General features: G+C 47.5%; 1 protein-coding gene across 2 annotated transcripts; it reads right to left on the reverse strand.

Annotated features, from left to right (window-relative positions):
- LOC117890052 (diacylglycerol kinase 1) lies at positions 1–27642 on the reverse strand. Of its 2 annotated transcripts, XM_034794683.1 has the most exons (19): positions 27564–27642; positions 25953–26038; positions 14819–15017; positions 14448–14639; positions 14196–14381; positions 11605–11730; positions 11395–11519; positions 9926–10034; positions 9504–9635; positions 8868–9079; positions 7569–7700; positions 7166–7355; positions 7017–7103; positions 6753–6964; positions 5315–6361; positions 943–1098; positions 596–824; positions 356–537; positions 1–299 (listed from the first exon to the last, which is right to left on the reverse strand). In XM_034794683.1, the coding sequence occupies exons 1-19, from the start codon at positions 27640–27642 to the stop codon at positions 210–212; spliced, it is 3771 nt and encodes a 1256-aa protein (XP_034650574.1). In that variant the 3' UTR covers positions 1–209. The 2 variants fall into 2 exon arrangements, with proteins under 2 accessions (XP_034650574.1, XP_034650575.1); XM_034794684.1 differs by lacking the exons at positions 8868–9079; positions 9504–9635; positions 9926–10034; ... (5 more) ...; positions 25953–26038; positions 27564–27642 and adding an exon at positions 8317–8582 and having other exon boundaries at positions 7166–7331.
- Between the last annotated feature and the right edge of the window lie 346 nt (positions 27643–27988).

Here is a 27988-nt window from a genome sequence, read left to right on the forward strand (position 1 = left end):
CTGTATATAGAATGAAAGGAAATATTCATATGTAAACCACATCGAGACGAGCCGTTGCTATGCGGGGGGCGGGGCTAAAGCTATGTACGCTAGGCTATATTATGGACGGTGGTGCTCCTAGTAACGATCCGAAATTCATCATCATCCAGCTCATCGGCTGACTCGGTGGCCTGTCGGCCCATAAAGTCAGTCGATGCGCTGCGCCTGAATCAGCTGCACAGCATATTGAAGAAGCCGCGTCCTTTCTCCGATCTGGGAGCCATCAGCATGGGCACCTGGTTCTTATGGGTCACCTTGATCTGCCAAGGGAGAAAGATCTATCTAGTCTGAGTCTTGTTTAAACCTCCACTCTTACCGTGCAGGGCATCTGCATCCAGGGTTCGCCGTCGATCTGCATGGGAAAAGTCTTTTTCGTCTTGATTGTGACCTCACTGCACTGTGCCAAACGGCGACCGGAGGCACGCAGACCCGTTCGCACCTGGCCCATGTGCAGGCAGTTCTCCAGGCCAATCACTTCGATCAGGCGATCACCGATATCTGCGGGGAGACACTCAAAGTAAAAATACATCGATAGAGATGACATCGAATACATTACCTTGTATAGCCACCGAGAGATCGACGGAGGTGAAGCTGGTGGCCGAGAGCTCTTTGTCGCTGGACTTGAGCTTCTTGCTTTTGCCAAAGGGTCCGGCGCTCTTCCGCATCCGCTTCTGGGACAGATGCTCTCCCCACAGATTGGAGCCGCCGTGGGTGTAGGGGATGTTGAGCAGAGCCACTCCCTGCAGGTGAGGACCGTTGGCGAGGTCCAGTGCCACACCGTCACACTGTAAATATTGAGTGAATGTTTTTCACTGGGTAATCCATTTATAATACACAAGGAGGAAAATGCAATTGGACAACCCTTCAGATATGCCACCCAATATCCCTCCTCCCGACACTCACCACAATCTCGATGCTTTCGTGCAGGTTCTTGCAGGACGCTGCAAACGTCTCGGACGTTGCATATTCAAAGTACCAAAGTTTGTTCTTCATCCGGCTGTTGAATTTGTGCGGATTCTTCTCTCGCTCCAAATGAAACTTGACACAGATGGCGGCATCCTGTGGAAATACAAATCAGCATTGGAATGGGCTCAGCCAAACATTTCATGATGAAAAGGTCACCAGCGTATCGGCATTCATGGTCACGTTCCGATTGCACAGGGCAAAGTTGCCCATCTCTATCGCAGAACCAATTAGATGGACGCACCTTCAATGGCAACCGAAGTGCAGGGTCCATGTTTTCAATAAAACATAAATGGGACCCTTCCTTAATGTGGAAAATGTTGCTTGAATAAATAGTAGATGCATTTCCCCTCAGGAATCTATCACAGTTACACACGCTCGAGGCCACAAGCAGACAAGAAAAATGACAACGAGGGAGAAATCCCTTATGCGAAAAGGGATAGGGATATAAAGGGGCCAGTTCAGGGTTCACAAATCGAATACGTATTTCAGAAACTTAAAGCTTGAACTGCTGCCCGTGCCCTGTGCCCAGTCCGAGGTGCACGCCACGTGAAATGGTTGCCATGTTTACTTTATGCAACAGCAGGCAGGCAGCATGCTCCGAACGGGAGCTGTTGGCTGAAGCTGCGTGGAGTTGCAGCTCGCATACGCTGCCTGCCTCTCTTATCGGACAGCAGCCTCAGAGGGATTCAGCATTTTAATTGCATATATTCCTCGCTGCGTGTCCGACTTACACCCGGTTACGTATACGTCACGTTGCACCTTCGGTAGGCCCATTTGTTATTCATGTCAAAGTAAGAGTGCACACAGGGCTCTCTGCTGAGAGCCTGGCTTTCAATTATGGTCTGTTGCTTTCACAGCAAATAAGATTTATTACCGCTCCAGTGCAAATTGAATTGTCAACATGAGCGAGCACGCGTCTGCCTGCCTGCCTGCCTGCCCGGCATGCCCGGCCCCGCTGCAAACTGAAAAATTGACGAAAACTTTTTAATTAGCTTGCACAGCCTTCGCCTGCACCCCTCCCACCGCCAAAACTGTCACTTTCCGCTTCATGCACGGGCTGGGCGGTAAACTAATTTAGTGACAGGCACCAGCATCAGCTTATTAGCATGCCTCGACCGCACTATACCTATTAGTCAGAGCTGAGAGCTCAGGCAAGAGGGAACAGGGAGCAGGGCGAAGCGTGCGGGCAATGACAGCTTGTTTGCATTGGGGGGTCGCCTTTGGCACAAAGTTTGGCCCAGCATTTTGATTGGCTCTAAGTGAGATGAGCTCGGAGGGTGGGGCGGGCCCGATAATGAAATAATTTGTAAACTCAAACAGGAATATCCAGCAGCAGCGGCAGATATACATTCAGGTGAGCGCATAATGCCCCATAAAATGCACATCAAGTCTGCAGCTATCTCTAACCGGTGGGATACATAAAACTTGGGCTCAAGTCAAAGTCACAGCTCTCGAAATTACACATGCTGGAGGCTGCTCCAGCGATGTCTGTCTCACTCCACACACCAGCCTTCACGTTCTTTTATCATCCGCTTTTAGCAGGAGGCACAAGGAGCACAAGTTAGCGCTCAACGTCAATTGTTTGACGTTAAACCAAAGAGTCAGCGTGAAATACTTTTCATGCTGTATTACCCCATGAAGGAGGATGAAAATGTATGGTAGGGATTCCACTCTACTCCCCCAAGGAAGTTCGCTCTCTCTTTGCGACTCTTTGGCCACTTGAGTAGGGCATTGGCACTCCTCCTAGAACAGACAGATGTACCCGCACATACGTACATAAGTGTTAAATGGATTTAGTGATGGGAATGGGCCGCCTAGCTGGTCTGGTCTGACAAGTGAAGTGAGTTCCCAACAGGCTGTGGTACTACTACACAGCACCAGCAATAACATCATTGCCGACAGTTTGCTGTAGACGCCTACTGTTTAAACAGACGCACATCAAGTCATAAATAAACTAACACCCACACACACATTTGATGGGGTTTTTATTTCGGTTTTTGGTGCGGATTTTGTGGGATCTTCATGGCACGGCAGGAGAGACAGTAGACAGCCAGAACGGCACGCAATTGTCTGTGTGTGTGTGGGGGGGGGAGCATTAGGCTGATTTCAGTTGCGCAAGGGAGCGCAAAATGTTTGCACAAAAAGGATTTCAGCCTTAGCCGCCACTTGACAAATGGTGTGACCTTACAGAGCATACACCATACACCAGCGGCCACACAATCACAAGGAGAACCCACTGAACCATATGGGGATTGTACGTATTTACACTCTGGCATCGCAAATACGTGTACACAGGAGGGAACACGACCACATCTTGGACGATTTGTACAACATTTCCGCCTTGTTTGCCGTTCATTTCATTTCATTTTTGCCTCTCGCTTTGCGGACAGCCCTTCTCCGGCTCCGGCTCTAAATTTGTCACTTAACGCTGCTTTATGGCCCGCCCTAAATCCTCCCCAGATAAACGAACTGCAGCCGAGAGTATCTCTGATTTTCTGGGAATGCTCTTTCCATCTCCGACTATCCTGCCCTTTCATTTCTCGTATCATACTAAATTATTCAAAGGCCTGCCTCTGCCGCTGCCTGCCTGCCTCTGATGTGAAACTTTGCAAAACTTTTATCCTTTTTTTCTCTCTTTTCTTTCCTCTCATTTCTATTTATTGCCTGCCCAGAGTGTGCGTGTGTGTGTGTGTGGGTGTGCGGGCGTGTTTGTCCCTGGGGCACAATCTGTTACTTTTTCCCGACTCTGAGGTGGCTGCCGTTGACTTAAGCAGTCACTAATTTAACACTTGCTGGAAATTATAATGAGACAAGTTTCTTCCGGCTGTGACCTGGCCGCAGCTTGGCTACCTATTAATCTAAACGTTTTTCCTCATCAGGAAGGAGAAAATCTAATATCAAAATATATAGCATACCTTTTGGGGCACACTGCGTTGCATGGGAATTGGAAATTTCAAATGGAAAAGCTTGCCTGAAAGCAGCACAAATTGCACCTGCCTCAACCTCTGCTCCTCTGCCGCCACTATCTGGGCAATTGGCAATCGAACAGAGCGATGCATCAACGATGCAAATGCGCAGCTGATGATTGTGTGCTTAACTCTTGCCACCTCGTTTGCATACGCTGATGCTGCCTCTACCTCTACTTCTACCTCCACCCCAGCCTCTGCATCTGCCACTGACTCTACCACCACCTCAGTCTCCGACTCTGTGTCTGCGTCTGTGTTTGCCTCTGCCTCGTCTTATCTGTGGCTCTGCTCTCACGAGCATCGGTATCTGTGGCTGCCACAAGCCTCTGGGCTGGCAGCTCAAATTGCACCGGCACCTGGCCACTTTGCATGCGAAATGTGTTGCAATGTGGAACCGGCACATTCTCCTTGACTAATCGCCAGACATTCAAACCTCTAACTCTGGCGCTCTGGGGTATATGGTAAACGTTCTGCAGCATTGCGAAATTCTCTCGCACCCTTGCTGAACACCCTTCTGGTCACAGCCCCAAACCTCCCCTCTCCCACCGCTCTATTGAAACGCCATTGTTTGAGTTGATTTTCCTTTTGCTCGTTTCTGGCCTTTGGATATGAATGGAAGTGAAGCGTATGACTATTCCCAGGAAAATTTGCATGCCAAAGAGCTTTGCCTTTTCTTTATGGTTTCTTTTGCTGGCATTTAACTCCTGGGTTTGATTTCACAATCTTTCCCCCCCAACGCTTCCCACATCGATGGAGCGGAAGGTCGCACCGGCTTAGCCGGAAATATGCGGTCTCTTGGCCGCAGAATGCTGAATAAATGATTAAGTCAATTTATATGAATTATTGAGCAGCGCCGTGTCGTATGTTCGCTCGTTTTGCCTTCTGCGAGACAGACTAAGCAGCCGCCGGTATATTTTCTGTTAATCTTATTGCAAAGAGCGTGTGGTACGTAATTTCTAGTCCATTTTATGGTAAAATCTAAGCACTTGTACTCAGGCTTTTCTTTTCTTGTACCGAATTACATATGTCCAGCTTTAATTGGAGAGCTGTAAGTCTGGTTCTAGTTGCACAATCGAGTGTCAAATGCAATAGATCCTGAAACCAGAGGGTTCTAATCTAATTAGTAAAATGTGTGTGCTGCCAGGAAAATGACAATGTGAACAGAAAATGTGCCTGCAAATGCTCGACGACGCAGCTGAGATGTGACCCAAACAGAGACCCAAACACAGACAAGGATGTAGGCACAAGTCAGAGCTGGATATCGGACTCGTAGCCTCTCGGATTGTACTGCAGTTGTGGCTGCAACTAATTCGCACAAATACAAAACACAAAATGCAACTTACCACACCGACGGAGAAATAATTGTTGATTATATTATACGGCACTGTGCAGTCCTTGTCCGACTGAACTTTGATGGGCTTCTGTGGCATGCTGCAGGGTGCGTTTGGTGTTGTTGGCGTGATGGGTGTGAGGGGTGTTTGCGGTGTGCTGTGGCTCTGTGGCACTCTGGCACTGCCATTGCTGTTGCTCGGTTTCTGCTGCACTTCATCTCTGTCCTCCTCTTCCTCGTTGTCGTTGTCGTTGTCGTTGTCATGGTCGGACAAATCCAATGACAATGTAATTTGCTGTTTAAGGATGTTGTTTTGCTTATTGCGCTGACTGTTATTATCGCTTTGATTATTCCCAAATGATGGTGCTGCTGTTGCAACTTCCACTCGAGCATCCGATGCCAATTCCTGTTCAAGTTGTTGCTGCAGCTCCAGCTCCAGCTCCAGCTGCTGTTGCTTCTGCCGCTGCTGTTGGCGCTTGTGTTGCAGCAGCAGTGTCTCGAGTGATTGCTTTTCTGTTTCATCTGTCCTTTTGGCTGGTACTTGTTGGGTTTCCGCTTCATCTCCAGCTGCATCTCCAGCCCCAGGCGACACCACCACCTCGCCATCCGACTCGCCACCCTCCATCGATGCCTGTGGCTGTGTATTTCCAGCACTGTTCCCACCGCTGCTGGTGTTGCTGCTGCTGCTCCTGCTGCTCAGCGTGCCCCTCAATGTGGTCCTCATGCGCTTCGATTCGAACGTGGACATTGAAATGCTCTTGGTGGTTGTCGTTTTCGTTGTGGTGGTGGTGGTGTTGTTGTTGCTGCTGTCCCCAGCTCCATCCTGCTGAAGGTACTTCTGCTCCTCCTCCTCCAGCCGGAACTCGGTCGCCGTTGCCATCATAATCGATGTGGCAGAAGTGGCAGCCATTGACTGCTTGCCAGCAATGTTGCCGCTGCTGCTGCTGCTGCTCTGCCGTTGAATCTCCTGAATCTCCTCGAAGCGTTCGATCAGCGATTTGTCAACCACAACACTCTGCGACAGCTCAATCACCTTCTGCATGTTGGAGTGCAGCGTCACCTGCGAAGAATATCGAAACGAAGGAAAACTTCAGTTGGCATTCGCCAGTCGGCAGTCAGCCACAACACACACATCACACACGACATCCAATTGCCCCACGCACACACACCCACAACACATGTTTAAAGCTGCCAGCATCAGCATTTGGGCAGGAGCAGGACTCACGCCCGCCCACTCCACGCCCACTTCCACCGAGGACGAAATTAGTTTGCGTAATCGTTTCGGGGGATGGCAGAAGCCAATCGAATCCTTGCGGTTAGGTGTGCGTGGTAAGCGCTTTGTGGTTAATAATTGGATTCTCTCTGGTTCCGCCCCCGCTCCCGTCCCTGTCCCCGTCTGCTGCCCTCCTGCCCCTTGTGCGCTGGGGAATTCGCAGTTCGATGCGGCTTACCTTGGGCCGGAGCTCATCCGTTGCCGGTGTGTTGGTCACCTCGATGCTCCAGCGATCCAGCATCACGGTGGAGGCACGCTTGATCTTCTCCATTAGCTTGGGTATGTTCTCGCCCTCGTAGCCACCGCCCCAGCGCAGGCAGCGGGCCAGGTCGTTGCCCGTGCCCAGCGGAATGACCCCGATGGCGGGTTGAGTGGCCAGCTCGATGGAATCTGCGGGACATATAATTAACCAGCTACCAGAGGTATGCCATCCACTACTTACCCATGGCCTCGAGCACCCAGCCGACGGTGCCATCGCCGCCGCAGCAGATCACCTTGAAGTTGGGCAAATCCTTGAAGAGCGTGAGGCCTGGCAAATGAGAGAAATCAGCATCAAATGGATCCGCATTACCGGAAGTTACGGTTACGCACCCTCTTTCGGTCCACCCTTGGACAGGTCGTACACCTGGCGAGGATTGAGCATGTACTGGAACTTCCGCAGGATGCGATCCCCCTGGCGACCGCCGCTCTTCGGATTGACAAACACCAGCAGCGGGCAGCTCAGCTCATCCGGCGGCGTGATTTGGAAATGCGTCGCCTGGTGATGATGCATTTGGGATTTCTGGTTATGATTTGCAATTTATAAAGGCAACACAAGGTAACGGAATGGACGTGGACACGAAGCAGCAGTTCCAATCAATTTTGTGGCAATTTTAGAGGGTGGGGAATGCATTATTTTGGATGGGTTATGGTTTATTAGTAGCCAATTTTTTGGGATTTCAATGACAGGCAAATGATTTCTCATGGTTTATCCATGGACATGCAATCCTCTTACCTTGTTCGCTTGATTAACCGAGCGCTGACGATCAAGAACAGCCGGACAGATGGCCGTGGGCGGCACCACCAGCTCCGCGTTCTCCCCCAGTGTGCATTCCTTCTTCACCGACGAGGCACAGCGGTTGTGGAGCTGTCATAGAGAGAGAGTGAGACATGGAGGATGGACAAAATCAAATTAGCCAAAGTGAAAAATAGCCTGAAAATGGCGTAAAAGTCCCAGAGCCAAGAAGGGACGAGAAATGGTAAGCTCTTAAATTCAATTTCCACTTCATTGCTGGCCAGGCACGGTGCTTGAGTGGAGTGTGGCTGCTCTTAAGTGTTCATTTTCCACTAATGAATCCGATTAAAAGTTTGTTAGCGCGAGAACCAACGAAAAAAATGCTTAATTTCGGCCCCGAATCACATTCAGCTCGGATTTCCATTTAAATGCCAATTTTCTGGCAGCAATTTGGGAGTTGCCCTTTTCGTTAATGTCCTTCTGCATTCAGGGGCCTTTTTCCAATGAATTAGTTCGAGTTATTCATTTCGATACAATCGAATCATCCATACAGTAGATGGAGTTGGTACTTCCATTGAAAGTTTCTCCAACTCAAAGGGCCATGCATTTGCACTAAATTGTGGACAAACTTGTAAAGGCTTTGAGCAGCACATGACACGTCTGTCTGAATGTGCAATCTCCACTCCAGAGTCCCTTATAACATTCTTAGATATTGACTGTCAAGAGGTTTGGCAACTGTTTGGCTTACGAAGAATTTGCAGTTGCAACAGCAGCAGCAGCAACTTCCACCGAGGAGGAGCAAGTTTCCTGGCATTCGTTTGGCCACCAACAAATTCTGCATTCTCTCCGCTGCACTTGTCAAAGACACAAAACATAGTTGGTGGTAGTTCACGGCAACCATGGAGCGTGTGGCAAGAGTGTGGCATGCAGCAGGAGCAGCAGAACAATTTTCCAGAGACGTGACAATTTGCCAGCCATAACGAAGCTGCCGGCTCATGTGTGGCTCTCTGGTTGCGGTTCTGGCTTTAGATACGGGAAGTTGTGCGTTTCTGGCTCCTGCTCCCAGCTCGAATCACAACTACCATAAAGGCAAAGGCTGCCTTGTTGATCGAAATAATTGGAATTTCGAGTTTTTACATTGCCGGAATGCCAAAAACAATGCAGAGGCACTCGCTCTCGTGCTGTAACTCGTTTGGCCCTGATTTACTTCTACACAAAAATGCGATTAGTTTTAGTCTCTATGGCCAATGGCAAGGAGTCAAAGGGCAAACTGAAAGCAAATGCAATACTCGTACTCACCATCATGTGGCACCAGCGGCAGGTGAGGCCTGTGATGCCGTGATAGGCCTTAATTCGCTTGCGGCACTTTGAGCAGCGTCCATAGCAGTTGCCCTCCACCCAATGATGGAGCAGGTCACCGCCGCACTTGGGCTTTTTCGACTTGACATATGTATTGATGCAGGAAGCTGGGGCATGTTGCACGCATCGCTCGTGCACCGTGTACTTGCACACTGTTGGAGAAGAGGGTAAAGATATTCCATTAATGATGATGCCAAAGTCAAAGCTGTTCCATGCGTGTGTGTGCGTCAGGATTGTGAAGGTTTTTCCTACTAAAACTCGGACTCGGACCATGAATTTCCCATGAAAAAGTAGTCCAAGTTTCATTCATTTATCTGTTGTTGCCACAAAGATAAACGGACACCCGCGGACTGTCGGACGGACCTGAGTCCGAATCAAATGAATGCAAAACTGTCTCTGAACCTTAAATGTCTGAGTGCCATTTGAAATGAACAAGCCATCAGATGGGGAGCCAGGCCAGGTATGTTGTCGATAGAGATTTCGCACGAGAGTAGACAATTTCCTGTTGGCAGATTCAGCACTGGAGTGTGCAGTGTGGGAGGGAGGCAGGGATGAGGCAGGATAAGGCATACTTACACACACAGCAGAGACCCTTCTTGCCCAGGCCCACCAGCATGTTGAGGCACAGGTTGCAGTAAGCCGGTTTGCTGAAGTGCTTCAAGCGCCACACGTGGATGCCATCCTCCTTGAGTGTGGTGCTGTCGACACCTGCAACGGCATGGAGACGCACCGAAAGAGAGAGAGAGAGAGAGAGAGAAAGAGAGATGTAGAGATGGAAATGTTGTCACTTTGCATGAGCATGCAACGGAGTAGGAGGCAGACGAGTGGCAGAGGATGGTTTTTATCTTCTCGCTTTTTTTTGTCTGTGAGTCCTGGCAGCTCTGCAAATGACTTGATTATTACGGCAGCAGCCAACCAGTCACAGATCAGGCCAGATGCCATTTAGCCGGAGGAGGAGGACTACACTAGAGAGGAGTAGCAACTGGCAGATTACCCACCTAAGAGCACAAGGAGTGGAATGGTTGTCATGCCACCGCGCTGCCACTCATCCAGGGAAACTGTGCCATCGGCATCGTAGTCAATTTCAACCATCATATCTTGCAGTATCTGTAAGTAGAGAAAACTAAGTAGATTGTTCCGGATTGCAGTGACTCTTCAAGTGGATGCTGGAGAAGCTAATTTTTAAATAAAATATATATAAAAACACACACAGTGGGAAAGAGGAAAGGAAAGCTTCTGCTTGGAGCATGCAATTCCAAGGCCAACGGAAAGGATTCCCTGTCGAATTTATCTTCTTCATCGACTCATGTATATACACAGTAGAGCCTTGTCAGATCGATTTCCTTGCTTTTTACCATTAAATATTATTTGGTGCGAGATGGGAAGGGATATTCTGGCCAACTTCTACACAGAATAATATTCCAGTGCCTTGTCCATTTGCTGTTTCTTGGGGAATTTCATATTCAGTCCGGAAATGAATTTCAGAATTATGCAACTCATTAAGTGCTTTGATTATTTTGTGGCCCAGACTCAAGGAAATGGGCAAAGAAAGGGCTCAGCTCAGTTCATCGCATCCACGACTTCAGTCCGACTCGGCTGTGGCGCTGGCAAAAATATTTTGATTAAAATATTTTCTGTGTCTGCTTAGAATTTAAAGTATGCTGCCGCCCGGCAGCCGCCCAGTAGACGTGAAGTCATGATGGAACGAGACTGGAACTCCAACCAAAGGAAGGGCAACAGCAAGTGGAACGATGGTAGGGGAATGGGAATAGGGAATAGGAACTGGGAATTGTGCTGCGAATCATTCGGCCATAGCCAGGGGTAGTTTTTGTTAATTGAGTTTTGTGGCGCTTTGACTTTATTTGCGGTCGCAGCTCTCAGTTTTTTTCTTCTTATTCTCTTGCCGTTTTTGCTGTGTATCCCAGCTTAGAGCGTGTTTTGCCCCTTTGCTGATGTTGTTGCTGTTACGGTTTGGGGGCAAAACTATTAAGTCGCCTATGTGCTGTCAGTTGTGGCAGCTCCACAAATTTGCGGTTGAAATGGAAACCGAGTCAGGGGGCCAACACACAGAATGTTGAATGTCCAACAATAAAACGAAATTAATTTGAAGGGGTTTGTTTGCTGCCTTTGTTTCTGTTTCTGTTGCTGTTGCTGTTGCTGTTGCAGCTGAATATGTTGGTAAGTAATTGAAAAAGTTTTATTGAGTAGCGCTGGGCTTGGAAATCGTGACCACAAAAGAGCTTATCGCATTGGTGCATAGACAAGGGGAGTGATGAGCGGTGTGGTTGATGTGCGAGTAAGTGGATTCACAGTGCATTGATTGCAGTTTCAGTTGCAATTGCAGTTGCAGTTACTGCGGTAATGCATTTTTAATGTAAAGCGGATTTAAACGGCTCTCCGGCACAGTGGAGGAAACGGATGACAGGGAATCGGAATACGTCTGGGGTAAATGAGAGAGTCAACTTACAGGCCGCAGCTCGCTGACATCCCAGCCGAGGTATTCGGCCACGGCCATCATCTGATTGACAATGGCGTCCATTTCGGCGGTGTCCAGAACGCCGTTGCTGTCCGTATCGTACAGCCGGAACATGACTGAAATGAAACGCAACGAAATGCAATGAATAAATGAGTTTCAGGGGCAAAAGGGCGACAGGGACCAAGGTCCTCTCTTGCTCACATTCCAGCTTGTCCTCCGGCCGTCCAGCTTCGAGCAGTGATAAATAGCAGACGACATCCTTGAGCGCAACCTTAAGTGTCAGCGGATCAAAATGGGAAAGTTTACGCGCCAAGAGCTTAATGTCAGCTGCAAAAAAGAAAAGTGGAGAGTCGAATGAGTGTGTCTGCAAAGTGCATTCATTAAACGCAAAGTGATGGAGTGCCTGCACACAGGACTGTGTTCTGCCCCCTGTGCATTCGACAGTTGACAATAAGCTGAAGCCGAACCTCATTATGTCGAATGTTAATTACTAGCACTTGACCCTAGCGATAATAATAATGGGAATAGGAATGCCAATGCCAATGCCAATGGCCATGGGCCAGCTCTTAATGAAATCTGCGAGCAGATTCCAAGCCAACTTCAATTTGTTTTGCAATACTTATAATGCGGAAAGTTTCGCCCTAATATTTTGAGCTGCGGATACAAAAAGTTTTCCCATCTCATGCAACAAATACTTTTCGAAGCTCTCTGAACTTTGTTTCTCTTTCTCCATCATCATCATTATCGCGAATTGACTGTTTTTCTAATCAAATTTCAATATTGATTTTAAAGACTTAATAATTTCAAACTTTATGAAAGTCAATGGGGAAATTACTTAAAAATTCTTAAAGAAAGGAACGCTCTCTCTTCCGCTCTCTCCCGCTCTATTTCGGTCTTTGTTTGAGTGTGTGTGAATGAATGGCTTCCATCTTTTATGCTTTTGACAGACCATTTGTGAGTGTGTGTGTGTGTGTGTGCTCTGGTGCTGCTGCTGCTGTTGTTGATGTTGTAATATATATGATAATGCTAATGCAGGGAAGCCCGAGGAACAGCTTCATAATTCCTCATAAGCTAGACAAACACCCCAAGCAGATCCGAGTGGGGACTAAGGAAATACGATGGAGTATCTTTGGCTAATTATGTTTGCTTAATGGCGAAACGTTTGTTGGCAATAAATTAAAATATTTGCGCCCCCCCACATACACAGACACAGCCACAGACACAGGGCAGCAGCAATGTTAATATTTGTCTTTGATATTAATAACTAAATGAGACCCGAAAATATTCTCTTGGCCAGAACGAGTGGCAGGATCAATGTCACTTATTTGCTGGCATACATTCGAACTAATAAATTTAATTCCCTCGCACACAGATACGGCCAGAGCAAACACATTGACAGAACAAAAAGCAAAGCAAAAACTAATCCAATTAGCGCTTTAGGCTAACCCACACACACAGACACAGACACAGAGAGCGGCAAAGTGAAGCCCAAGTTGTACTTAATATATAATGCTAATAGGAAATTCCTGCCGCTGCTCCACTTATTTTGGGGCAGGCGTTTGCCTTTTGCCTTCTGCCCCCCAAAACCCAAATTTCGGCCCACGGACAATGCCAGCCAAAATGCTCGGGAAAATGCGTGAAACTGTTGGCCACCAGCGACAAAGAGGACAAAAAGAAAGAAAGAGGAGAGGCAACAGAGAGAAAAAAAAATAAAATTTACGTTCATTAATCATTCTTGTGCACATTTCAAACGAAGCGAAATGAATGAAACCAAAAAGAAAAGGGAAACAAAACGAGGCCAGACACACCAAACGGAACAAGTAAAGAGGAGGCCCAGAGTTTGGAGACCGAACTCGAAGATACACTCAAAGATCCAGCATTTCTAGGGCAGATATATGGTACATTTTAATTGTAAGCAAATGTTCCTGTGGCTGGTGTAATCAAATAATTAAATTTTTTTATTTATTTATCTTATTTTTCAATGAAAAAATTAAACCGAAAAGCTCAAGATCCTGGAGCCTGACATCTGTGTCTATGCATTCCGCATTGGCTTTAACCTGGTTAAAGTCAAGTTAGCCCTCCGCGGCAAGGATATGAAAATGCCAGCAGGAAAACGAAAAAGGCCGCTGCATACTTTCAGGTCGCAATTGCGCGCAGAGCCCGTAGAAGAGCTCTGTGGCTGTGTATGTGTGTACGTGGCTTGAGTGTATGTGTGTCTCGCAATAAATGTTAATTTAACGCAGGCACCGCGTCTCTCATTTCACGAGTCGCTCCAGCGCCCGAGTTCGTGAAATGCAAAAATGTTTCTAATTGGGCGTTGATTTACGACACGATCCCTGAGACAAGAGAAGTTCTCCTTGGTTTCCCATTGTATTTCAAGGGGGTGAAGCTAAAGCCGGATGAGGGTCTGACTTCCGCCAAGTTCTGTGCACTCTGCACTGTGCTCTGCCTGCCCCCTGCTCCATAATTTATGAACTCCTGAATTAGCGAAAAGTATGCGCTGGCTTCCTTCTTGCCAGCTCTTAGGGTCCCCTAATTAACAAGTTCCACGAAAAAGTTAACTAAGCAAACGAACATCAACATGACTGCAGCAGGTGTCTGTCCCATGGCTGACCAATTATTCTGCACTTTAATTCGGGCAATCAAGGGGCAGAGAGTCACCGCCATTGCATCCACACATCACTTGACATGCTGATTGCACAATGAGTGTCCTAATTGGGAGAGCGGCACTCAGCGCCGACCGCCTGCACATGGTAATCAAAATGTCGCAGGGTAAGCTAATTAATACTCACTATCAATTTTGCAATTAACTGAATTGCTGCTCTTCTTCGAGGAATTGCGCGACATTTGCGAGTGGTTCGTCTGGGAGTGCGAGGGACTTGAGTCCACGGAGCGGCGTGAGGGATTGCTCGCCTGGAACATGCTGGGCCCGCTGGCCAAGGGGCTGGGCGTCACCGTCAGCATCGGATGAACGCTGCCTGTTTGGAAGAGTCGACAGAACGGACAGTCAACGACACACTCATGGAAGTGGACCCCCTACTCACCCGTCTTGCTGGGATCGTGCGATAGATGTCCGCCCAGCGAGTGCTGTAATTTGTCCGTGATGCCGTGGATTTTATCCACGAAGCTGATGCGTGCTGGTGTCTGCATTTCGCCTCCAACGCCGCCACTTCCGCCTGGCCCGCCGCTGCACTGCGGCATCAGCTCCGCAATGCTATTGATGTTCGGAATGGAGCCTAATTACGACCAGGATATGCCAGCAGACGGGAAGATGGCAAGCCGAGAGAAATGTTGCGCAATTATTCACAGACACACATGAGACTGAAGATGACATGGCGAATGGGCAAGGGTATGTTTGTGGGTGTGGGAATGGATGTGACAATGCGGATGTGTGGGGGATTGGACCAGCTCTTACCCTTCGTGTGGGACGTGACGGGTGCACAGGCAGCCGTACTACTGATGGCGGCCATTTGATTGAGGGCCTTCCCGTGCAGCTGGGCCTGGGTGACAGTCGGCTTGAGGAAGGAAACAAACAAATGCTTGGCCAGGTCCAGCGGTGCCTCACAGTCGAGGAATGCGTCCAGGAAGCGACGGAACCCATCGAAATCAATGTCCTGCAAAAGAGTTTGAAAATAAAGTTTGGCTCATCCAATGATTTATGGCGGCTCCAAGCTAAATCGCACGCTCTCCCTCGCTTCGTTTTGGGCAGCTTTAATCAGCCATTTGAGTACACGATTCTTCGATATTCTATGAGAGAGTTTTTCCCCACCCATTATTCCACACACACACGTGCATGTGTGTCTGTGTGTGTGTGTTCATCTTCGCCAAGCCATTCACAAGTGACAAGCTAAAGTGTGTGCAAAACCCTCCACTCGGGGATAGTTCTTCCTCGCTCGCTGGCAAATGTTTGCCAGCATCTTCTTTTAGCCAAGTTTTACGAGCGGTATCGGGTTGAAATTGTGCTGACTAGAGGAGGAGGAGGAGGAGTTTGGGCTGCTTATGCAACATAATATGTTGACGCTGTTAAGGCGAGGAACACTTTGCAGTTGGCTCCCATGAAAGCCTCCCATTTCTCATCTTGTTTTATTGTCAAGAGGAGGAGGAGGACGACATCAAGAAGGAGTCGCAGTAGCGCATGGCTGTTGCTGGTAACGGAGCGTATGATTAATATTCCCTTCCTGACTCAAGAATCTGCTCTGCCATCTAGCAGATTTTTCTTTAGAAAAGTATTAATTCCTCCTCTGCTCACTGGATGAAATTTAATGCCAATTACTACTCGATTACCGTTCCTTTGATTCCATTTATAATCTTAAATTTGGGCTGTAATTTCTCCCTACAAATGTGTTCAAAAAATGTCCGAAATTTATGCACTTGGAATCCATAATTCTTGAGCAATCATTTTATTTACATTTACAAAAAGAAAAGTTCCCATAAATCCAAGCTCGGTCTGTCGGCGGTGTCTGTACGTGCCGGGGAATGTCCCCGAAGGATCTGCCGCCTCTTCTTTGCCATTTGCCAGGCGGTTGGGAAGGGTGAGTAGTGAGGACTCTGGGCATGGGGCAAGTTTTTATGAATGCAGAACGGAACCTGGCCAAATGTGGATGGGTATCGGGGCAAATTACGTGTCAACACCACGTGTAATGTCAATACATTGACAGCTGCGTCGCGATGCTGGAATCAACAATGCCATTGAAATGGGCAGGGGCATGGACAGGGGGGCGATTCAGCGCTTGGGTACAGGGATGACATTGATAGACGCAAACTGGCGCTGACATTGATAGACATTTCATTAGCAGATTGCACACGCACCAAGGAACCGCTTGCCGGATTTTGCAGTTTAGAGTCTGTTCCGGGGAACAGCAGCTAATCAAGATCCACAGACAAGGGAATTAATTGCGTAATAATATAATCAGGTTAGGGGATAGACAGCAAAACAGCAACAGCAGCAGTTGACTTATTTCCCCTCTTTATCACGAATATATACCCCTCCAGCTTCCAGCTTTCATCGTTTTAAATTTCGCAACATAAAAGAGCAGCAACGAAGGCCGACAGCAAGCTGGTGTCGAGGTTTAGGGTTTTCTCTGGCACTCTGTTGTCCTGCTGCTGCTTTTGTGCGTGGCCATAATGAGCCAAAATACAAGAAAATGTAAATTTATACTCGTGTCGGTGTCGAGATACAGCAGGAGCACCCAGCACTGGCTGCTGGTCCAAATAGGTCCAATAGGTCCAAAAGCAGTCGAGCTCAACTGAGAACAACATGCGCAAGTGAAGTTACATCGGCATAATGTACTACACGCATACATACAAGTAATGTTTAAATGTTCTACGGGAATTACCGTGTTATTTATTGATTATATTAAACAAAGGAATGAGAGATTAACTTCCGCAAGGCGAGACTTTGTATGTCATCACCACTCGGCTGATAATTAAAAACTAACTTAAGAACTCTAAACTTCCAACTTGCAGACCCTTAGCTGCCGGCCACGGCGCTCGTCGCTGCCCAGCAAAAGTGCTGACCTTGCGCCTCGTGTGTGGTGTCCAGTGGCGGCCGGCATCCGGCGATCGCGACGACGGCGATCCCACGGGTGACGAAACTGCTTATTTTACAATAATGCAGAATTCGTCCCACCCAGTGGTAAATTTAGTTAACTCTTGTTAACTACTCCCTCCTTCAAGACTTGACCGTCCTCGGTCAAGCTCATGCTCTTCAGCATCTGCTCGATAGCGACGGTGTTACCCTTCTGCTGCCTGCGCCGCATCCACCAGGAGACGCCGATTAGAGCAGCGCACCCGACCACGCCCACGACAGCGGCCAGTACTGGACCGATCGTAAGGTTTGTTTCGACTTTGGTCAGGTGCTGCAGATTTTCCTCGTTCAGCTTGTGAAGATACGGCAGGCTCAACAGCGTTTGGTGGCGGGTGACATTAATCCTCGCCGAGTTAGCTACGCCAGGTACTCTCTTTGGCGCATTGTTGAAGTTGGTGTATTTTGTCCCGTTGACGTGAGCGACTTGGTCAAAGGTTACCAAGAACGTTCCCGTAACATTTCGCTCGGGGCCGTCGTCGGTGGTCACAATGGCGGTGGCATCGTTGATTACCACGATACCCTCATCTATCTCCAAGATCGGGGGCAGGTTATTTGGCTTGGTTTCGCAGTGGGCCACAGCGCCAAAATGCAGTTCTTGGGCGCAGCTATTCGCCGGTGCCTCCTTGCAGAAGGCTAATGATGGGGGCCCCTTGCATGATGAGACAGCGATGATCTTGCTGCCGCACTCTGCTATAACGTCCTCAGGTAGATGGATCGTTACGCCTTTGTGTGCTACTGGGAAGATGGTTATTTTCTTACAAATGAGCTTAGGTCTAGGCATTTCGATTACAAAGATGATTAATTCCTTATTAGCTAGTGCTCTCACATTACCAGCGTCCAAAAGTTGGGCTACACTGATATCGGTGGAACCTTTCCTCAAAATCGCCTCTACGTCATCACTATCGATGATAGCCGGATTTACGATATTTACTTTAGCCAGCGTAGTGGCGATCATTAAGTTCTGCAATTCGAGCGTCATCATCCTGTTTCTGGTTAAGAGTGTTTCATATAGATGGGCAGTGTTAATTTCTTCCTGCTTGTTTACTTTTAATAATTGGTTAACGGTTTCGGTAAGGGCATTTATCTGTGCTTGAGTCCTTGAATTTATGGCTATCTGTCTATTGTTTGCATTTATTAAGTCATACTCGACCTGTCTTGTCTGTTGTAAGTCATCGAAGTCCGGGGTTCCTGCGACTACCTTCAGTGCTGACCCCAGGACATTCAAACTCCTCGCATGCCTGTGATGGACTCCTAAAGCCGCAGTCAACGTCAGTAGGTGTTTCGTGTCTGTCTCTAATATTTTCCTCATATGTGTCTGAGGGAAAACGTCGGTCATTTCTATTGTCTCTTGAATGCATCGGTCGTACTCTGTTAAGTTCGTGGAGTGTTGGATGTAGAAGGTCTCGTTCCATACTACTGTCCGTCCGTCAATTATGGGGATGTAGTCTGCGTGCGTGTAGTCCGTCAGCTTTGAGTCGGCCGTCAAGGTCAAGACTGTTAGGAGGCAGAAATATTTAACGGGCGACCTATAAGAAATGAGAAACACAACGGCTTATTTACTATACTTTCTTTTAACTTGTCCTAGTGGACTTGAACTTAGAGCTATGAATCCTGATTTCCTAGACCTAATTCCTTATCTACCTCAAATTGTCTTTGTGGACCACCCTCCCTTTAATAAGAACGGTGGTTCCCAGGTCTGCCTCTACCTTTTGTTCGGCGCAGAGGGGAGTTAGTTTGTTCCCTAACCTCCTGTTGGTTTTCACCAGGACCTGCTCGCCTACATCAAAGGTCCTATTTTGTCTGGCCGGGTTGTTCCTATCTAGCTGTTCTTGTTGGGCTTTTGCTAACTTCAACATAATCTCTTCCCCAAGGTCGCAACTTGCATGGACCACATCCATAGGTGTCTTGTTTGTGACAGAGTGGATGGTTCGATTGTATTCGATGGTCGCTAGAATAACTAGTTCAACCGTATCGTCCACCTGGCGTTGCAGTTTTAAGCACCTGGCTATTTCTAAGAGGGTGCTATGGAAGCGTTCCACCTGTCCGTTTGACGTGCTGTGCAACGGTGGGGCATTCGCTACATCAATGTTGAACTGGTTCTTCAATAAAGACCGAATGGTCTCTGAATTGAAAGCTGCCTCATTGTCACAGTAGATGGTTCTAATAGCTGGGAAGGTGTTTATCAACTGTAAAATTGGTATTTTCACGTCTGTGATCGTGCGTGAAGCAATCTGCTGCGTTATTGCAAACTTTGAAAATTTGTCAATTGCAGTGAGGAAGTACTTCCCTGCAGTGGAAAAAATGTCGATATGAATCAACTCGCCTACCCTTGCCGGAATTGGAGTCACCCCTAACTCTTGCTTCCTAGGGTGCCGGTCATACTTGGCTTTCTGGCATATCCTGCAGTTTATCACCACTTCTGCTGCGATTTTTTCCATCTTTGGAAAATAATAATCACGCAGTACCTGTTTCGCATTCTCCTGGGCTGCCCTGTGCGCCCGATTGTGTTCAGCTGTCATTATCTCTCTTCGCTCCCCGTCGTTGGTGATGTCCGTCACCAAGGTCTTGCAAAATCGAATTTTGTGTCCGGAAAGGCTCTTACGAGATCGTTTTGCACAAACGCCAAAGTTGGCAGAGTGCAGTGAATGGCGTTCACGACTCCAGGCTTTACCACTTCCTTGATGGACGCAAGAAGTGTGTCTCGACAGGCAAAGTCGATCTTGTGACGGGTCTTTTCGGAGAAGAGGATGTGAAACTGCTTGGAAGGGGTATTTGACTCCTCCAGGATTATCTGATTCCTGAAGCAGTTTACTGGTCTGTCTGTGGCCTCAATTACGTAAGTGAGCGAGGCTTCACTATGAATTGTTGCTGCGTCGGATCGACTCTGGCTTTCTAACGCATTAATGTTTTGTCGTGATAGCGCATCCGCTACGTGATTGTCCCTGCCTGGTTTGTACAATACCCTTGCGCCGCATTCATCGATTCTCGCCTTCCAACGTTTTATCTTGGAATTGGGGTTTCTATCTGAAACCGCGAAAGTCAGTGGCTGATGGTCTGTGTAGATGTTGATGTCACTCTTTCCGTACAGGTAGTGACGAAGCGTATCTAGGGCCCAGACTATCGCCAGAAGCTCTCTTTCATTGGTCGCATAGTTTAGTTCTCTGTCTTTCAGAGTCCTAGAAATCATGGTTATGGGTCTATTATTTTGCGACAGGACCGCCCCGATGCCACTGGATGAGGCATCAGTGGTTAGGTCGAATGGTTGGTTGAAGTCTGGGTAGTGGAGGATGACGTCTTCCGACGCCAAAATGTTCCTAAGTTTATCAAAGGCCTGTTTCTGAACTTCATCAAACTGTATGGGAATGGCTTTCGAGCGTTGTTTGCTGATCTTACCATATTCCCCCTTCAGAATGCTAGAGATAGGTCTTGCTATCTGAGCGAAGTCTTTTAAAAACACCTGTAGTAGCTGGCAAGACCCAGGAATGATCTTACGGCAAACAGGGTGGAGGGTTGTCTAAACTCCTGAATAGCCTTGACTTTATCGGGGCTTGTTCTCGTGCCCTCGGTTGACACCACAAAGCCCAGGAACTCCACTTGTCCCTTGAAGAACTGGGATTTTTCCTTCGACACCCTCATGTTCGCGTCGTGGAGGCTGCCAAGCACGGTGTCAATGTCTCTGACATGATCCGTCTCACTTCTTGAGAATACAATGACGTCGTCAACATACACGTAGCATATCTTACCGATATGCTCCCGTAATATGTCATCGATGGCCCGTTGAAAGATGCTTGATGCATTCCTGAGACCAAATGGCAAACGGCAGAACTCATATTTGCCTCCGTTAACTGAAAATGAGGTCTTTTCACGATCGCGTTCAGCTAACGTGATTTGGTGGTACCCTGACTTCAGGTCAAGGGTAGTGAAGTATCTTGCCTTCCCCAGATTTGAAAGTATCATAGAGATACAAGGCATCGGGTACTTGTCTGGTACGGTTTTTGAGTTAAGCTTGCGGAAGTCTATGACTAGCCGCTTCTTGCTTGAGCCCGAGTCGTCAGTGCCTTTCTTCCCAACAACCCATATGGGGTTGTTGTACGGAGACCTGGAAGGCCTAATGATTTTGTTCCGCAATAGGTCCTTCACTTCATCATTGACGAAATCAGTGGCTCCTACAGGAAGGGGTACATTTTCGAGTAGATTGGTTCTTCATCCTCGGTTCTAATCGTGGCTACTACGGCCGTGTTGAAGGGTAGCATTTCAGTCGGATCTGCAAATGCCTTTATACGGCTGGACATCATTCTGAGAAATTCATCCCTAACTGCCGGCGGGACCTCGATGTCGTCCACTTTCGTAAAGTTAACGCTGGGGCATTTGTGGAATAGGATCCTTTCAGATTCCTGTCCAAAGTGGAGATTTTAGTCCCCAGGTTTATATTGACGCCAGCTTCCGTTAGCGTGTCGAGCCCTATGATGCCATCAAAAGTTGACAGCTCCGGCAAGATAAAGAACGGGCATCTAATGCCGAATATGGTTAGAAAACATTTTTTTTTCTACTTTATTGAAGCCGTGCAGGGATTTTACAACAAATGGGGCTTCTACAGGGACAATTCCCTTGAGTTCTTTTAGTGGTTTGATATAATTTTTAGCGGCCCCAGTGTCTATTAAAAGGTTTAGCGTTCTCCCTGCTACTGTTCGTCTGACGAACGGGCAGGGATTTTCCCCTAAAAATTGACAGTATCACTGTCGTACCCTGCACCATTGTCCTCATCAATCTCCGCCACTGCTTCCGATGCTAACTGTTCGTATTGTTGTTCGTCCACCTGAGCGAGGTGATCGACCCTCTGCCTGCGCTGGTCGGAGAATCTCTGGGATCCAGCTGGCCTTTTATACGCACCCTGTTGGTGCCCGTTATTAGGGTTTGCTGTAGCCGGTAGGCCTGGGTTGTGCCCCTTTGCTTTTGAAAGGCAGTTGGCTGACGGAATTTTGAGGAAGACGGATCAACATCCATCATCTCTACTTTGTCTTGGCTACGGATTCCACCCGTTTGGTGGTTCCCCTGATTGTTCGTGTAGAACGGGTTCTTTGATTGTCTCTTATAGTGATCGGGCTCATTCTGTGCGCCCTGCTTATATTTTATTCGGTTCTGTGGTTTGTTTTCTAAAGCTCTTGCGTAATTTGTTGCAAAATCGTGCCTATCATGGTTGGCCTCAATTTCCTGCGCCAATGCCAAGGCCGACGGCAAGTCCGCAGGCTGTGCCGCAAACAGTGTATCCGTGAGGCCTCTTCTTAAGCCCGAAACGAAGACACGGAGTGCGTCAGCCCTATATTTTTCGTTAATGTATTGCGCCTGTGCGGCGTCTTGTGACATAATTGTCTTGTTCGTCAGAAGGGTGAGCTTCTTCTCAACCTCCTCGTAGAAGTTATTAATGGATAATCCACCCTGCCGTAGTGTGGCAAGCTCCTGCTCCAGCAGGTGTATCGGACGCTTGTCCGAATATGTAAAGTCGAGACGATTGATGATTGCCTCAAAGTTCAACACTGTGTTGAACGACGCTAAGAGTGAGTCAGCGGGCCCTCTAATCTTGTTCCTGATTATTAAGACCGCTTGATAGTGCTTCGAGCTTCCTACAAAACCCTCGTACAGCTTATAGGCAGCTTTTGCTGCCTGGCGCCAGGAAACATACTGCTCCTGGGCCCCATTGAATTCCGGCAGCGTTTTTACCGCATCCAGAGCTTCGTCACATTGGACCGTTCGATCCAATGTGACCGCCTCGTAGGCCCTGGCCTCGGGAGCCTGAACTCTTGCAGCCTGCAGCTGGTCAGTTACAGCCTGCAAACGCCGATTAAAGTCAGCTTTTTGTATTGCTAGCGCAGAGCTGACCGCCGCCTCTATAATGGCTTTGATCTGATCAGGGTCCATTCTTTCTACTCTTTCCACGGGTTCTATTTCAAGGTTTAAACTGAGTCCGCCGAACAATCTCTAAATCAGAAATAGGCATAAACGGAATTTTTTCGGTCGCCCCTCCTAGCGTTTCGTGTGTCTTGTTGTGGGTCAGATCAAGCTCCGCCGGGCCGTTGTTACTGTTTATTTTCTTAAGGAATCAAATTCAAGTTCCCTCAAACACAGATTTCGTTGTTGTTGCCCGCCGACAACAATGTATTTATGGTGCGGTGTTATGTTTCTTACTTGCGCTTAGCGCAACCAAAAAAAAAAAAAAAAATTTTGTTTGAGAACAATGACAGTCGAATATTTTTGAATATAAAAACGTTTTATCTGTTTGGTTTTTGTTTTGTTTTTACTTTTTTCTTTTTGGGCGATAATTGAAGAAAAGTTTCACTTACATGCTCCTCTTTTATTCTCCTCCACTTGGTAAATTATTTCTTATATTATTCTGCGTTGTCCTCCTCTCTCTTCTATCGTCGCCGCTGCCCAAAGCCGTCCGCTCTGGTGTAACAGTTTGGGGTTAATTAGTGGAGCTTTTTAGTGCAATTGTTGCACGCACTTTTTATGTTCGTGTTGTGAAGCGGGCGTTGTCTCCGCGCTTCACTGTCTCCACGTCTTCTTTTTTTTTTTTTATTTGTTCTCGAGCGGGTTTGGTCTCCGCACTCGATGTCTTTTGGTCTTTTTGTTTGACCTTTTTTTTCACTTTTTTGGCGATGTTCACTTAGCGGGCTTTGTCTCCTCGCTTACTGATTTTTGAATCCCTTTACTTTTTTTCGAGTGGGCGTTGTCTCCGCACCCGATCTTGATCTTTTGATTTATGACTTTTTCACTTTTTACCGATTTTCACTTAGTGGGCGTTGTCTCCGCACTAATTTACTTTCTCGGGCGGGGGTGGTTTGATCGTGTTGGGCGCCAGTAATGTTTAAATGTTCTACGGGAATTACCGTGTTATTTATTGATTATATTAAACAAAGGAATGAGAGATTAACTTCCGCAAGGCGAGACTTTGTATGTCATCACCACTCGGCTGATAATTAAAAACTAACTTAAGAACTCTAAACTTCCAACTTGCAGACCCTTAGCTGCCGGCCACGGCGCTCGTCGCTGCCCAGCAAAAGTGCTGACCTTGCGCCTCGTGTGTGGTGTCCAGTGGCGGCCGGCATCCGGCGATCGCGACGACGGCGATCCCACGGGTGACGAAACTGCTTATTTTACAATAATGCAGAATTCGTCCCACCCAGTGGTAAATTTAGTTAACTCTTGTTAACTTACATACGTATATGTGTACATGTGTACTTGTGTTCATGGCACGCACACAGATGCACATAAATTACAACACTCCTCACATACAAGCACTATAATAATGGCGCGAATTGCGTTGGCAAAAAATTTATATAGCCAGCAAAACGGGGCTCGTCTCTGCCTTCCACTCACACTCTGTCTCTCTCTCTCTACCTCTCTCTTTCACTCTTCCCCCGCTTTATATTCCCAATGCTGCTATCTCCATGGATGCGACTGTGTGTCGTCGCTATGCTTGAGCGCGTGGCCTAATGAATAAATATTCAAGACCATTTTGGGCGTTCGGTGCGTATGCGATGCGTATGCGTGATATTCATTACATTCCCTAATCACACATACGCACACCACATGTGTATGTGTGAGAGAGATGTTGGGTTCAGGCCATTTGGCACTCAACTCCAGCGTATGTATGGTGGCAGAGCTGTGAGAATCTAATCTGTGCTCTGCATTCATTATGCATTGCACACTTTCGAGCATAAATGATGTAAACGCCCCATGGGGCACGGCATGGAAAGAAGTTCCCCATTCTTATAGCAGGAGAACTAATGACAAAGTGCAAGAGCAATAGCTCCAACCTGAGACCTGCTCTTAATTAACTAAATTGAAACCCAACCCCACCGACTTTGACTTTGACCAAAGCCCAGGGCTGAGGGCAAAAAAACTGGAACACCTTCTCCTAAGCTGAATTACCCATCCCCCACTGACGTACTCAATTTATTTGATTTCGCTGAAACATTTACAGGAATTACACTCGCTTAGGAAAATTCAAGAGCTGAGCGAAAGAACAAACAGTGAGCGATGAGAGTACATGCACAGCAACAATGTGAAGTGAATGCCAGGGAATTGCTAAGCAAAACTATTCCTTCCGCTTCAGTGGCAGCATTCGATGTGGATCGGATAGGAGCTTACTGCGAGATAAAAACTTAATTATGCTTTTTCCAATTCGTTACGCTTCGAAACGAGAAAAAAACGATAGAGAAACGATATATCTGAGCAGATAGCGCAGCAAGAACAACCAGAATTTGTGGGATTTTACAAACGGAAGAAATCGGATTCTGTACACTTTTTTTATAGATTTAAAGTTGCAACTCTTTTCATAGTTTTGTACATCATAAGGATATCAAATATCTACGTTTTCTGCTTGCCAGATAAAATTACAATGGAAAATGTCTGTCTTGTTCTCTTGCTGCGAAAACCCTCTACAAATTGATGGACTTGTATGCATTTTCAAATTAATTTGCTATGCTCAAACCCTTCTGGGTATTCAGTCAGTCACAGGTGGTCCTTGTGCAGGTTGGAACTTGAGTCCGGCTCAGTTGGGATTCAATTTTCAGTCGGCATTCAGCCGTAAACTTGAAAACTCTGTGATTTATTGTACGTATAAGGAGATTTACTTTCAATCTTTCACTCTGCCAGCCCCCTGCCTCTTGTCCGTGTGTGTGCCTGTCGAAGAACCATTCCAAATCCCCTACATACATACATATATGCTCCTTGTCAGTCTGTCTTTCTGTCTATCTGTCTCTCTGTGCGTGTGTGTGCCCTAGTTGATTCGCCTTTCATCGGTCTTCGTGTCCCCCAGCCGTGGGTTGCTGGAGTAACTGCTCAGGGACGGGGGATTATAATGTAACCCGAGCTAAATCCCTGACTTGTGCTGCCTTGAGGAGTAGGGTATGCGCACCTTATCGGTGTTGAATTAATTTCAGTTTTGGGCCATGCCACTTACCCCATCCGGTATGCATTTGGGCGTGGCCGAGGGCCCACTGGGTGAGCAAAACTCTCGGAGCACATCCTGCAGCTTGCGTGTGGAATCTGCAAGAGAAACAAAAACAAGAGATAATTGTGTAAAGTGTAAGCCAAGGATTATGCAAAGTTTTAGTCGCTCAGTCGCTCAGCAGTCCCTGCTCGAGTGCAACTGTGCAACTGAGCGAGTGGCAAGTGACACGTTCCATGGCCACATAGACTCACGTCAATTGGTCAACTGGCGCCAGTGGAATCGACGTCTTAAGTGGGTTGGGTTGCTTCCAATGGGGGGACAGAAGGGGTTGTAGCGCGTGGCAAGTATAATTAACTAATGGAAAACAAGGTGGGTTGTGGGAGGAGTGCGGTTGTGTGTGTGTGTGAGCATGAGGTTGGGCGGTGGAATGCGTTTGAGTTGCCTGAGAGGCCGCAGCCCACAAAGGGGTGCCCCAAATGTTGCACTCTGGGTTTTATTAACTTAATGAGAGAGCGAGTTGTGTTGCGGATAGCCGCAAATGTGTCTGCACCAGAGTACACCACTCACCGGCCTTCCAGCTGCTTGATCCCTGCTCCGCAGCCACACCAGCTGCTGCTGCTGCTGACACTTTTGATGGCCTCTACCTGCCCCACGCTCTTGGGACCGCACACCAAAGTGCACCCAATGTTCACCTGCAGCTATAGCCCCGTCGCGAATGGCAACGCCCACTCGCACTTGCACGTGGCATCCCCTATCGGCTTTTCCTCGAAATGGGTTTTTCCAAGATGCTTATTACTGTCAGTGGTCGTGCTCTGACGGAGCTTCCTGCAGCTGGCAGGGATTACCTTGGTGAGCCAGGACTACTACTACTAAGAGATTGCAGTTCCAAGAACGCAAGCAAACAGCACACGAACCAACAATGCCTTTCCCTGAACCCCAACAAACCCTTACTCTCTCTCTCTCTCTCTGCCTCCGCTTCCACTGTGCTCTTTGTGTAATATTCTATAATCTATAAGCTCAACGCTCCCCTTTGCCATTTCGTTTAATTCCCCCAGACGGACAGCAATTGGGGAAGCACATCCCCACAGGTAAACTACTTTTGCCATGTCAAACAGCTCTGGCGCAGTACTTTCGAGCGGGCATCAAAGAGTGACAGCCATAACTCAGTGAGCTGAAAGAGGAATGCGGATGAGAGTGGAAAGGTGTGTACGAGAATGTGCAACAGAAAAGATACTTATACGACTGAGAACGTAATATCCAGCAGATAGATACACTGTGTGGAGTCGGAGATGCTTTTTCCTGTACTATAAAAATGCATTGCTGCCTCGGACTCTTTTCGAGTATCCTTGCAGATAGAAATTGGCATGAAATCAGGGAAATTACTGGCATAGAGATCTGCTGATTGGCAGCCGCGAAATAAATTAAATTATTAAGAGGAAATACGTGACGCGTTTTGGCTTCCAATTAAAAATCAGAGCAACACCAAAGGGATGTGCACTGATGGGAGGATGTTTCGGCGAAAGGAAATACATTTTAATTGGTATTGTGTCGTAGTTGCATGTATGGAAGGATGATGTATGAATGTCACATGTTCAATTTGATTGGCTGGCTGGCACTTACATGAGGCTAACTCCTGCAGCTGCAGGAACTCGCGCGGCGACAATTTATCCCATTTGGTTGGTGCGACGACAATATTCATGTTGCCTGAAAGTATGCGAATAAATAACAAGTGATGACAAATTGTAATTTCTATCATAAAAATGTCCCCCCAGCAATCAGCCGGAGCACGCATAATTTAATGCAATTTGCATCTCGCATTTTGCATTTACATTCAAAACTATATTTTCATGCACACATACAGACATGGCCCTTTATATCATATATTCTCAAATGGCTACTCTGTTGTGGGTGCAATAGTAGTGTGTAAGTGTGTGCGTGTCTGAGTGTAGGTGTGGTGCGGTCACGTCGCTCGCTTTGACTGCGTACGTGCCTGTGGGAATCAGGGAATCGGTAGAATCAATACGTTTTGTGTGCGTTGAAAACTA

This window comes from Drosophila subobscura, chromosome E (genome assembly GCF_008121235.1).
Source record: "Drosophila subobscura isolate 14011-0131.10 chromosome E, UCBerk_Dsub_1.0, whole genome shotgun sequence".
NCBI classification, from domain to species: Eukaryota; Metazoa; Arthropoda; class Insecta; order Diptera; family Drosophilidae; genus Drosophila; species Drosophila subobscura.

What these genes read in the sequence shown, in the direction of transcription:
- LOC117890052 (XM_034794683.1), bottom strand. Translation starts at nt 27,642, where the DNA reads ATGAATATTGTCGTCGCACCAACCAAATGGGATAAATTGTCGCCGCGC. An exon ending in CTGGGTGCTCGAGGCCATGG is followed by an intron (nt 6,965 to 7,016) that starts GTAAGTAGTGGA and finishes TATGTCCCGCAG; the next exon opens with ATTCCATCGAGCTGGCCACT. An exon ending in ATTATTTCTCCGTCGGTGTG is followed by an intron (nt 1,099 to 5,314) that starts GTAAGTTGCATT and finishes GTATTTCCACAG; the next exon opens with GATGCCGCCATCTGTGTCAA.